A 14,090-nucleotide genomic window follows, 5' to 3' on the forward strand; every position below is an offset into this window, starting at 1 on the left:
AGTGGGGAAATATTACTTATTACAGTAGACACTGACCTGGGCCTTTCATTAAACCAAACTGATAACAGCTGCTGCACACTGTGCATAAATGTGTGAAGGGATTGTCAGTCCAAAATTTCTCTTACTGATGGGAATTGTCATTTACAGGATCATTCTGAGACCACGTAATATTTTACTGCTCCTTAACATAGGCCCAAAAATGAGATATTAAGATATTTCCGGGATCAGACAAAAACAGGTAATTTTAGAGTAATTGTTCTGACTTTACACGGGCCCCATAATACAACAGAATATTGCTTAGAATTCACAGTTCAGGTATATAAAATCCTCCCGTAAGTTTTTAGCCTTCTCCCTTGCAAAATTGAAGGCTTTTACAGTTGACATAGCTCTGCATTATACAAACTGCATGCTGTTTTACCCAAAACTGCCAACGCAAAATAGTTATTTACAGTCAAGCAAATCCATTACACAAATCATATATTTTAATACAGTGCTTTTCCTGACTACGGTATGATCTTTGTTCCCACTAATATAAAGTCAAATGTATAAAAAATAGCATAAACATGAAAGAATATGAATGGCATTCACATATATTATTTAGGCTCCTTGTGCTTTATTTTAAGCCACAGTTTGATTTGTGTAGTGAATTCAACATTTCTGGGGAGGGGGGTTAGCCCTTCCTTTGTCTGGAAGGGCAAGGAGGATAAAAGATGTGTGTAATTTATGTTCCTATTTCTTCATGTTTATACTAGTCCCAAATACACTGTAACATTTAAATGTTATTTCTCAAAATGTATGTTAATAAAAAGAAGTCAAAAAGAAGCCATAACTTTCAAAAAGAGAACACCATTTGTGGAAATGCAGGTAAAGTTGCTGTACAATGTTAGCCAGTAAAAATATTACAGGGCAACCCTTTTGAAATAAAAAATAACAAAAGATGTACAAAGGTGATACCTTTATTGTCTAACTAATATAATCCATAGATTATTAGATATATAGTGAATAAAGTACCCCCTCTTGTAAATTATAAGGATATTATAAGTTACCGAGGAGTTTCATGACCAATACGGCCGAGTCTTTTTATACAGGTCATGGGACTCCGAGGTAACTTCTAATATCCTCATATTTTGCAACTGGGGGTACTTTATTTATTATAATACACAAATTTCAGTGAGTCATGTGACAGAAATTACATCAGAACTCACCGTTTATAACTGATGACGTCAGAACTCACCATTTATAAGGATATCATTTACAAGATATTCATAGCTTTTGTGTATTATATTAATATATATATATATATAATAGATTATATTAGTTAGCCAATAAAAGTTTCACCTTTATACAATGTTTGTTATTTTTTATTTCAAAATTGTTTCCCTGTAACATCTGTGGAAACAAATTCAGTAAAACACTCATTAATGTAATTTATTTGCAAACTGCAATTTTAAGTGCAAGTGTTTATATGTACCACATTGCAGCATTTTTCCCCGTTTAATTTGAGTAACATTGGGAAATTTGTGTATCTGTACTTGTGTTCATAACTGACCTCTAGTGTCCGAGTCTGTCACTTAGTAAGGAATTCAAGTAAAAATAAGTGTTATGGAGAATAGGTATTGGTACTGGCCCCCTCCACCACCAGTTACAAGTGTACTGAAAAAATAGAACGCCAATACCTGTATCAAAAGTGGGGTGTTCCCAGGTTTATTGAAGTGCTCAAGACACGCAGGTTATGATCAAAAGTTTCAGGACTTGAGGAAGGGCACTTGAGGAAGGGCAGCTGTTGTCCCGAGACGTTTGATCATAACCTACGTGTCTTGAGCACTTCCATGAACCTGGGAACACCCCACTTTTGATACAGGTATTGGCGTTCTATTTTTTGAGGAATTCAAGTAAATCAGTCATAGGTCAATCCATATAATCTTGTCTAAATTTCTTGTATTTAGCAGTTGGTTTTTCAGGTCTTGTGAAATAAAATGGTTAGAAAGTCTTATTTTTTTTTAAGAAGCTTTAGCGTTGTTCATGTTTAGCGTTTGTTCATTTTGTTCACAAGTCCCTTGTGAAGCCCTTCAGTGTTTGATGGGTCTGCAACTTATAACTGTTATGCCTAAATAACCTTATGATGCAGCATTGGTGCTAGCAAGCCTGAAATACAGTATATGGTAAATTCAGCTGGTGTATGTTTTAATAGAGGTTTGTTTGTCTCTGATGCAGGAGTTCAGCTAGCAGTAACTGATACATACACTGCACCAGAAGACTTGTTTTACCAGCTAGTGGAGCCACCCCGACATGGCCTCCTAATTAAATCTGAAGCTGGTATCCCGGATCCCTTGAATCCTGGTAAGTTAAATTAAAGATTTAGTTAATGATCCCTTGAATCCTGGTAAGTTAAATTAAAGATTTAGTTAAAGATCCCTTGAATCCCGGTAAGTTTAAGATTGCCAGTTTAAAGATTGCCAGTATTTATCATGCTGTCACTAAAGATTGGAAGCCAGGACCCCTAGAATCTTTGTGGATAAAAGTTTTATACCTATATGGGGGGTCTTAAACGTTGCCAAGAGAAAAACTGCACAAATAAGAGTAGAAATTCACATTTCACAATGTATCATTCTTCCTTAAACTGTTATTGCATCGCAAATTTTAATTGCACATTGTGAATTTTAAATGCACACTTTTACTAAGTGCATAAAGGTATCGTAATCTTTTGAAGCAAACAAAAGAACTATTCCAGTAAGAAATATCATTCAGTTCACTGCTCAGTGGCGCAAACTATAAAGTTTAGAAACCTTTTTCCACTGTCGGAAGTGAATCCTAAACAGTTTCCTGGTTCGCAAAACCTATATTAAATTCGCACAATGGAACATTTTTTGGGCAAAAGGCATAACTTTTTGCATTGCAAATATTTTTTTCGTTATCGACTTTTATTACATTCCCCCAATAAAGTCTTGTACTCGTCTTATAGTCTTATACATAATACTATAAACTGAAAACAAATGTTTTTCATTTTCATTTGAAGTTGGGGTTTTCACCCTACTATTGATAAGAAAACAAATTTTTAGAAGAGATATGTTTGAATGAAAATGGAGATCTGTAAAAATTAAACTTGTCATGTCTCTACACATCACTTTTCTTTCTTCCTTCCTTACTTTAGCTCATTTTATCATGGTTGTGTAGTATCTACTGTACATTAAATAATGTGGTGGAGTGCTAAGATATAACCTTTTCCATAATGCTTTCCTAGCTACAGAAAACCATCTTACAAAACCCTTCTTAAAGTCTTTGCAGAAATGTCACCACTGACCATAGACCTAACCACAAATTAAGCAGAGAGAAATTCTGTCTTTTGCAACTTTTGGCATTTACAGTACCTCGTAAACCATGACACTGATCCAGCAATAATAATCATTGCCAATAATTGGCAATGGTCGCCTTGGTATCTAAAAAAACTCATGTCAGTCTCTGATTCCTGTACTGTAAAAACTCACTGTTCATAGTTACCATACGTTTAAGTTCTCTAGTCAGAAAACTAAACAAAACATGTATGCTTACATTACAATGTTTGTTTTTATAAAAGGGGATACATTCACATATGAAGATGTGAACAGGAATGTGCTACATTACGTTCATGACGGTTCAATCTCTACAGAGGATAGCATAGGGATTGCAGCAATAAATGGAATCACATCAAGCACAACAATTGTGAGGGTAATAGTCTCACCAGCAAATGACAATGGACCTCGTCTTTTTCCTGGCTCTCTATTGGCTATAACCGTGGCTAGTAGGAAGTCTGTTACTATAAGAAGAGCAAATCTTGCATACATGGTATGTTTCCCTCACTTTATCTCTTTTATTTCTAGGGTATATTTTCTTGGTAATCAAAGCTACTTGATTTAAACCCCAGATCAATGGTTGCATAGTACAGGTATGGGATCTGTTATCCGGAAACCCGTTATCCAGAAAGGTCTCCCATAGTCTCCATTATAATCAAATAATCCAATTTTTTTTAAATGATTTTCTTTTTCTCTGTAATTATAAAACAGAAGTTTGTACTTGATCCAAACTAAGATATAATTAATCCTTATTGTAGGAAAAAACATTTTATTGGGTTTACTGAATGTTTAAAGATTTCCTAGTAGATTTAAGGTACGAAGATCCAAATTATGGAAAGATCCGTTATCCAGAAACCCCCAGGTCTGGATAACAGGTCTCATACCTGTAAAAAATATGGATGAACCAAATCCAGGGTTTGGTTTGGGATTCGGCCTTTTTCAACAGGATTTAGATTCTGCCTAATCCTTCTGCACTGCCCAACCTAACCCGAATCCTAATTTGGGAAATGACTTTTTTTCCCCTTCCCATCCCTTATTGGATTTGGTGCATCCCTAGTACAAAATGCCTTATGTCTATTTATTTGGGAACTTTGTTATCTGTAGCAAACTATAGCAAATTATAGCAAACGTTTTATTTTTAGTTCTTGTACATTTACTTTTGTGGAGTTTTTGAGATATTTAATTGGCTTACTCAAATTGAATTAAAGTAACCAAGCATAGCTGTTATTTTATTATTTGTGCTTCCTTTATATATTTTGTGTGTCTCTGCCAGTCCTGCCATTACCTGGAGAGTTTATTTATTTTAAATTATTGTATTATGTATTTTGTATTTATTATGACGGGGGGGGGGTAACATATGTCTACTCTTCACTTGTTGATAAAGTTAATTCTGCAAATTTTCCTTAAACTGAAATGATAAGTGTAACAGGGCTTTATTGTACATACAAGCTAAACATAACCCACACACTGAGCATCAACTGCAATAGATATCACACAGGGTATCAGTTTGTAATTTTTGCTAATAAGTAGATATGAAGCTATATAGCATTTAACTTACATTATTATAAAATATTTTTATTTATTTGAAAAAGAAAGCAAGAATGTTGTTTTAAAAGAGTATAGTTATAAAGCAGGTTATGTCTCCTAATGCGCAGATTCCACTGCAAGTAAAAGATTAATATTCTTTATGGTTTGAACAGGATAACAATTCTCCTGATTCAAGCATCAGGATCCAGTTGGTCTCCCTGCCAATGTATGGTATTCTCACCAAGGCAAAGTCAGGTCAATCTGCTGAAGAGCTCTCAGAATTCTCCTCTTTTAGTATGGAAGATATAAACAATGGCAACATTAAGTAAGTTAATATCCAGTTCCCAGAGATGCATTGCCCTTTATGCTGCACTAGACAGTGGTGTAACTAGAGTGCACTGGGCCCCCCTGCAAAAAAATCTTCAGAGCGGCCTGGCGCTTTCCAATCCCCATCCTCCCTGCAGTGGTTAACTTTGAATGTTTTGTTGACGTAGCTTTTAAAGATAAATCTGCAAGTTTAAGATCATTGACTTTCAGTGCATCAGCCAACTTACATGTTATCTACTTATTGCTCTCTTCTGTTTTATTGCTTTGTTTCATCTTCAAAATTGCAATGGTTTCGGTCGCTAATAACAATTACTTTTTTGTATGTCATATGATATTTGTATGTTAGTATTTTACCACTATTATGCCTGATGATATAAAAATAAATGAATGAAGCATAAATATATATATGTATGTTATGTATTATTAACTCTCATTTGTGTCTCTTTCAGGTATACTACAATTATTGAATCTGACAGCCAAACAATCACAGACATTTTCCACTTTACTGTATACAATGCTCTCAACTTCCGTATGGACAATCAGATGTTTACCATAACAATTACATCTGCTGAGCGACAGCTTCCTGTCACTACATCTGCCTCTGGAATAACTGTAAGTCCTAATGGACCATAACATACTGCTCAAACAGTGCATCCAACAAAGCACAGTCCTATACATTATAATTGCCAACCTTAATAAATCAGTGAAATGACAAACTATTAAGTTTATATTACTCAAATTTTCTTTTAAATGAGAGGGAAACAGAAGGGCTTAGTTTATTATCATTTTCTTTTATGCAGATTAATAGAAAGTGTCATATTGCTTGCTTGTACAGTGGCAGAACACATTCTGATCAACTTTTTAGTATGTTATAGAATAGCCAGTTCTTAGTTCAACTGGTCTTTATTTTATTGCTGTTTATAGTACTGGTATAGTACTGGTATGGGATCCGTTATCCAGAAACCCATTATCCAGAAAGATCCAAATTATGGAAAAGCGGTTTCCCATAGACTCCATTTTATCAAAATAATCAAAATCAGACTCAACTTTTTCAGTCCAAGATTTTATGGAAAACAGAATTTACTATGTCCAAAGTGTTCATGACAACAGCGAGCCAAGCAGTGACTACTTTAGTTTCTTCATGATGGATGGTACCAGCCAGTTTGAGACCTACAACCTAAGCATTGCCATACAGGTTGGTTTGGGATAGTAGCCTTTATATTGGAAGGTTGCAGTCCAGAAATCTTTTAGTCTATAATGTTTTTCTATAATATTTTGCATCTTTATATACTTCACACACACACACACACACACACACACACACACACACACACACACACACACACACACACACACACACACACACACACACACACACACACACACACACACACACACACACACACACACACACACACACACACACACACACACACACACACACACACACACACACACACACACACACACACACACACACACACACACACACACACACACACACACACACACACACACACAGTTTGCACCTGAAAGTGTGTGATATAACCCAAACATTACACTGCCCCACTGTGCCCCCTAGTTTTTTATAGAAGCTGATAAAAAGCTTTAAGTGCTTATTGGGACTAATATGTCAGTGATCTTGCTGTTATCTTACCTAAAGACTATTTTGCTTCCTTAAATTACATAGGATTTATTATCCAGAAGGGTTTTCCAGATAAGAGATCTTTCTATAAACTGGATCACCATACCTTAAGTCTGCATCTGCTAAAAATCATTTAAACATTTAGGGGCACATTTACTAAGGGTCGAAGTGAATTCGAAGTGAATTTTCGAATTCAAAAACTTTGAATTTCGAAGTATTTTTGGTTAGTTCGACTATCGAATAGGCCAAAATTAAATTTAAATTGAAAAAACTTTGAATATTCGACCAATTGAAAATCGAAGTACTGTCTTTTTAAGAAACTACTAATTCGACACTTCACCATTTTAAACCTGCCGAATTGCTTTGTTAGCCTATGGGGACCTCCTAGAACCTATAGCTAATTATTTTAGTTTTTAGAAGTCGAAGTTTTTTTTTTTTAAATCATTCGATATCGATTTTAATTCAATCGAAAACAGCTAAATTCGAACAAAAAAAAACTTCGACTATCAGATTTTTCGAAATTCGACCCTTAGTAAATGTGCCCCTAAACTAATAGTATTATTTTGCCACCAATATGGATTTATACAGCTCAGTTACTATCAAGTACAAGGTACTTTTTTATTATTAAAAAATTAGTTGGTTTTATATTAAATAGAATTAAATTAGAATTATTTACTTAAAATTTACTTTAAGGAGATGGCCTTCCTGTAATTCAGAGCTTTCTGGATAACAGTTTTCCAGGAAAGTAATCTCATATTTGTATATAAATATATAGCAGCTTGTTAATTTTTCTAGAGACTCATCTGTAAATGTATATAGTTATTAAAAACAGAAATGAAATGGTTCCAATATTACAACAAATTAATAATTGTCTTTCACCATCTTACTTTGTACCTTTATTATCTTAAATTTGTAATTCTTTTTTTGCAGAACAAGAATGACGAACCACCTAAGATTGTTGTTCTGCCTCTCAAAATTCATGCCAAATCAGGAGCAGTAATACAAAATAGCTGCTTAAGTGTTCAGGACATGGATACTCAAGATAATGAGCTTGTTTTTGCTGTAATTAAAACGCCAACAAATGGTATGAATTTATTTGGAATATTTGAACATATTGAAATAGTGGTTTATGTTAACGTTCAGCTTAAAATGACCTATTAAGAGGTTATTTAGCATTTTTCACATTAATGGGCACAAATGTTGCATATATTTATCCACAATTCACATTGTGCTTGTGTCTGCTCCTTTTCATGGTATCACCTTTGCGTGTAGCTTAAGGTTATCTTCAGTAACTGAACTAGGTGGGGATGGGCCCTGGTACAGGTCATGCAGCCCGGCCCACCCCCCTCCGTGCCGATTTTTTTTGTTGTGTCTGCAGCCGGAATACAGCGTGCGCAAGCTTGCACAAACTACCGGGGGGCCCTGCTGGGGTGCGGACCCTGGTCCAATTGCACCCCCTGCTCCCCTGGTAGTTACACCACTGGTTATCTTGAACAAGGGGGCCCTGGACACCAGCAAAGTAATGAGTCCATCATCCTTTCTTTAAAAAATGCTGTTTTTTTTACTCTTTTCTTGTCGCATTAAACTCCAGACCATAAAGTCTTAATCATCTTTTACTCAACTTCTCTCCTGAATAATACATATTTGATGTTTACCCCCAAACAGTTTTTTCCCCAATCCAAACCCAATGTAAAACTTTTTGTCACACTGTATAATGTAGTGTATGTACAGTGTAGCGTATATATAGTTAGGCCCATAAATCTTTGGACAGAGACAACCTTTTTCTAATTTTGTCCCAATGAATTTTAAAGGAAACAACTCAGATGCAGTTGAACTGCAGACTTTCAGCTTTAATTCAGTGGGTTGAACAAAAAGATTGCATAATATGTCAATTGCATTTTTTAACACAATCACTTCACTACTCAAAAGCAATTGGACAATTGACTTAAAGGCTATTTCATGGGCAGGTATGGGCAATTCCTTCATGATGTCATTATCAATTAAGCAGATAAAAGCCCTGGAGTTAGTTTGAGGGGGGGGCTTGAATGTGAAAGATTTTTCTGTGAACAGACAACCTGCGGTCAAAAGAGCTCTCCATGCAGGTGAAACAAGCCATCCTTAACCTGCAAAAACAGAAAAAACCCATCAGTGAAATTGCTACGATATTAGGAGTGGCAAAATCTACAGTTTGTTTCATCCTGAGAAAGAAAGAAAGCACTGGTGAACTCAGCAACGCAAAAAGACCTGGACATCCACAGAAGACAGCAGTGGTGGATGATTGCAGAATCATTTCCATGATGAAGAAAACCCCTTCGCAACAGCCAAACAAGTGAACAACACTCTCCAGGAGGTAGACATATCGATGTCCAAGTCTACCATAAAGAGAAGACTGCATGAAAGTAAATACAGAGGGTGCACTGCAAGGTGCAAGCCACTCATAAGCATCAAGAATAGAAAGGCTAGATTGGACTTTGTTAAAAAAAACATCTAAAAAAGCCAGCACAGTTTTGGAAAAACATTCTTTGGACAGATGAAATCAAGATCAACCTCTACCAGAATGATGGCAAGAAAAAAGTATGGAGAAGGAGCTCATGATCCAAAGCATACCACATAATCTGTAAAACATGGCAGAAGCAGTGTGATGGCTTACGTGTGCATGGCTGCCAGAGGCACTGGGACACTATTGATGATGTGACACAGGACAGAAGCAGCTGAATGAATTCTGAGGTGTTCAGAGAAATACTGTCTGCTCAAATCCAGCTAAATGCAGTCAAATTGATTTGGAGACTTTTCATAATACAGATGGACATTGACCCAAACATACAGCCAAAGCAACCCAGGAGTTTATTAAAGCAAAGGAGTGGTATATTCTTGAATGGCCAAGTCAGTAACCTGATCTGAATCCCAATTGAGCATGCATTTCACTTGTTGAAGACTAAACTTCAGGCAGAAATGCCCACAAACAAACAGCAACTGAAAGCCGCTGCAGTAAAGGCCTGGCAGAGCATTAAAAAGGAGGAACCCCAGAATCTGGTGATGTCCATGAGTTCAAGACTTAAGGCTGCGATTGCCAGCAAAGGGTTTTCAACCAAGTATTAGAAATGAACATTTTATTTTAAGTTTTTTAATTTGTACAATTGCTTTTGAGAACCTGAAATGAAGAGATTGTGTTCAAAAAAGTCATTAGTTCCTCACATTTTTATGCAATCTTTTTGTTCAGCCCACTGAATTAAAGCTGAAAGTCTGCAGTTCAACTGCATCTGAGTTGTTTAATTTAAAATTCATTGTGTAATGTTCAGAAACAAAATAAGAAATAAAATCGTCAGTCTAAAGATTTATGAGCCTGAAGGTGGCCATAGACACACAGATCCTATCGTACGAATCGAGGATTCGTACGATTTTCGGATCGTGTGTGGCGTGTGCCGACATCTTTCGTCCGGCGGAGATCGGTCGTTTGGTCGATCGGTCAGGTTTGATTTTGACCCGCCCATGGCACATCGTAATCGGATCGTTTGGCCATACGGCCGAACAATCAGATTACCCCCGATATAGCCATGCTTGTTAATGGCATATCGGGGAAAGATCTGCTTGTCTATGGCTACCTTAACAGTATCTACAAGAATGGATAAAGGGACTTTGCAGTAAAGGTCAACCAAAAATTCATTCAATATTGGGCATGCTTAGTTGTATATGTGTCATATTTACATTAAAAGTAACTTACTGTACCATGAAATCTATTGTAAATAATTTCAGGCTTTATTATAATGCTTGCAATTAAGATAAATTGTATTATTTTCCTAGGCCACCTTCGAAGGAGGCAGTTTTATTCAGAGCCCTTTGATAATGGAAGGGTTCTTATGCAAGGAGCAACTTTTACCTACCAAGATGTTCTGGATGAGCTAATTGTTTACACCCCAGAGCATATGACTATTGCATCAGATGAATTCAGATTCTCCCTATCAGATGGAGTCTTTACTGAGAATGGAAGGGTTCAGATTTCCATAGAACCTCAAAAGAAGGAGCCTCCAAGGATGACTATAAACAGAGGCCTACAAATTTCAGCAGGTACCTCCATTTATTAATAGAATATGTAAACAATATGAAGGAAGAACTAAATGTTTTGATTTCTAATATGCACATTCATCTTTTTTTAATAAAAAAATATTGTAACACACTTTTATTTTCAATAGGGTCAAAAATAGGGTCAATAGCTACAATCACTGATCAGTATTTAAAGGGAACAGATATAGATTCAGATGTCGCTAAGCTTAGATTCATCATAAAGAAGGATCCAACAGTTGGGAGGCTACAGATGTCAAAGAACAACAACCTGGTGCAAATATCTGCAAGGGGCCCAGTTAGTAGCTTTACCCAAACAGATATTAATAAAGGTAGGTTGAAGCTAATATTTTATATGTTTTACTGCTTTAATTAATGTTTGAGATTTTGAGCAATCAGGTAAAGGTAAAGGACCTTGGCCCAGTAAGGCAAGTTTAGTCCACTGTAGAATATATTTTTTATATAATTTTTTTTTATTGTTTTATAACACATGAAACATAATACAAAAACACATGCCATAAGAGCTATGGAGTTATGTTACAGAGTATTTAAACAATATACATTTAATCAACATTGCATTTACTAATTTAGCTGGTGTGCCCGTCCTCTTGATCTCTGAATAAGCGTCCGTTCACCTGCACCAGAGTCAGTATAAAACCTTTGGTTTCTTAGCATATGTATTGTAGATGTCCTAGGTTAGAGAACATTGGCCCCCAGCCCTGCTTCCCACCATGGACTCCAGATTTTTTCAAGCCTTTTTATGAAATCGCTGCCCAATAAGATGAGCTTAATAAGAGGTGGAGTTTGATTTACCAATGTGATCCAGTTCTGTACCGTGGGGAGTTTGAGACCCATCCATGTCATTAAAATAGTTTTCTTAGCATAGTATAAGAGTGTTCGGTATCTGGTTCTGGCATGAGTAGTGTTTATGATTTCATCTAAGACTACCAGTATGCACACCTTTGGTGTTAGAAAGTTAGGAAAGTCAAGTTTGAGATTTCCACTGTAGAATATTTTTACTAATATCTCATAATCTTATTTTTACACATTCTATAATGTCTTTGCAACATTAAAAATGTACTGTACTTTATTCCCATGCTATTTGTAGGCTAGTTTCTGTCATTAAGCCAATAATTGATGACTTGCTCGAGGTCCCAAGAGCTGGTTCAATCATTAAACAATGTTTCTCTACTGGACGAGTGTGAAAAATAGCATTATTTCATGGCTGTTTTGTTGCAGGGTTTATTCAATACAAGCATGAGAAAGGAGACCCAGGTGGAAGCTTTGCCTTCAAGTTTGATGTGGTTGACCCAGAAGACAATAAACTGATTGACCAGTCATTCTACATTAGCATAATTGGTGAATATTCATCTAAGTTTTGGTCACTTTTATTTATTTTAAAAAAAAGTTCATTTAGTACATAATAAAATGAAACACAAATAACTCTTCTACTGTAGTAGAACTTATTTATGGTTATAGTGCTTCTCTAATACTGTATACTGTACATACTTTATCCCCCTTTTTTCTGTAGCATACTAGGAAAGGGGCAACATTTGTTATACTTTATGTATGTACTAAACAATATTGACTAACCCATATGTTGTTTTTGGCACATCTGCAGAAGATAAATTTACACCGTCCATAACTGCAAATATAGGTCTTACTTTGGATGAAAACTCTTTGAAAAAAATCACCACTCTACAGCTGTCAGCCACTGATCAGGACAGTGAGCCTCGAGAGCTCTTCTTTCACATTACTAAGCAGCCCAGTCTTGGTCACCTTGAGCATGTGGGAACTCCAGGTACTGACAATTTTCTACCATGTTGCTGGATCTTCCAAAAATTTTGAAACAAATTGTTAGAAACATTCTAGCAGATTTTGTTTATTGTAGCCACAGACCTTTTAAATAACAATATAGTGAACCCATACCTTTGTTTAAAGGAGAACTAAACCCTGAAAATGGATAGAAATTATTTTATATAATGAACTTATTGCACCATACTAAAGGTTCAGCATCTCTATATTAGTAATGATTCAGGGTTCAGGCCTTTAAAGGTGCCACAGAAGTTTCCCATCTTGCGTTCTGTTAGGAGCGTTGATGACATGCACATGCTTAGAGTGCTTTGAGAAGCTAAGCTTAGGGGTAGTCGCAAACCATGAAGCAAAAAAAGAAGTTTGTCATATAAGCTTATGCTACAGGGCTGATTATTAAATTCTGATGCCAATTGTGCTGGCTGAGCTGCCATGTACCAGTTATCTGAATTATTCATTAATTAATTATTAATTAATACTAATCAGCCTAATATTGTGACATTTATAATATTTATATTCAGTATATTGTGAGTCAGCCCCTTAGCTCAGGTAACTGACAGCAGCACAGAGCATGTGCAATGAATAATCAAAAAAGAAGACAAGGGTGTTACAGGGGCATATTTGGAGGCACAGATCTTCCCTGCCAAAGCTGTGGTTGCCTTGGGCTGGTACAGAAGCCCAAAACATAATGTATAACATTTCTGTCCTACTTTTTTAGTTAAGTTTTAGTTCTCCTTTAAGGTAAGGGTGGCTTAATGGATGCCCTTGGTGTAGAGGTCTTAAGAACATTTGCACATACCTGTACATACCAAATATGTATATAAATCAGATACTGTGCCTTTTAAACTTGTGGTTGAATTGCTGGTGTCCTGAGGCATTCATTCAAATGAATGAGCAACAAATGACTGTATTGTGGCACCTGACTAAGGGGCCCATTTACTTAGCTCGAGTGAAGGAATAGAGGAAAATAAACTTCGAATTTCGAATGTTTTTTTTGGCTACTTCGACGACGACTTCGACTTTGAATCGAACGATTCAAACTAAAAATCATTCGACTATTCGACCATTCGATAGTCGAAGTACTGTCTCTTTAAAAAAGAACTTCAACCCCCTAGTTCGCCACCTATAACCTACCAAAGTCAATGCTTTCTAAGCTTTTTTAGGTTGAAGAAAAATCGTTTGATCGATGGATTAAAATCCTTCGAATCGAACGATTCGAAGAATTTAATCATTCAATCAAACGATTTTTCGTTTGATCAAACGAATTGCGGTAAATCCTTCGACTTCGATATTCGAAGTCGAAGGATTTCCATTCGGCAGTCGAATATCGAGGGTTAATTAACCCTCAATATTCGACCATAAGTAAATTTGCCCCTAAGTGTTAACAGAGA

General features: G+C 36.0%; 1 protein-coding gene across 1 annotated transcript in view; it reads left to right on the forward strand.

Annotated features, from left to right (window-relative positions):
- fras1.S (Fraser extracellular matrix complex subunit 1 S homeolog) overlaps positions 1–14,090 on the forward strand; it is a gene marked incomplete at its 5' end in the record, with an annotated part of 329,350 nt that overhangs the window by 248,989 nt on the left and 66,271 nt on the right. The window contains 9 exons of the mRNA XM_041578095.1: positions 2,215–2,340; positions 3,575–3,822; positions 5,030–5,181; positions 5,633–5,795; positions 7,759–7,912; positions 10,630–10,893; positions 11,019–11,219; positions 12,127–12,246; positions 12,509–12,688. Of these exons, the coding sequence (XP_041434029.1) occupies positions 2,215–2,340; positions 3,575–3,822; positions 5,030–5,181; positions 5,633–5,795; positions 7,759–7,912; positions 10,630–10,893; positions 11,019–11,219; positions 12,127–12,246; positions 12,509–12,688 (1,608 nt within the window). The remainder of the gene's footprint in view (positions 1–2,214; positions 2,341–3,574; positions 3,823–5,029; positions 5,182–5,632; positions 5,796–7,758; positions 7,913–10,629; positions 10,894–11,018; positions 11,220–12,126; positions 12,247–12,508; positions 12,689–14,090) is intronic.

Source organism: Xenopus laevis, chromosome 1S (assembly GCF_017654675.1).
Source record: "Xenopus laevis strain J_2021 chromosome 1S, Xenopus_laevis_v10.1, whole genome shotgun sequence".
NCBI classification, from domain to species: Eukaryota; Metazoa; Chordata; class Amphibia; order Anura; family Pipidae; genus Xenopus; species Xenopus laevis.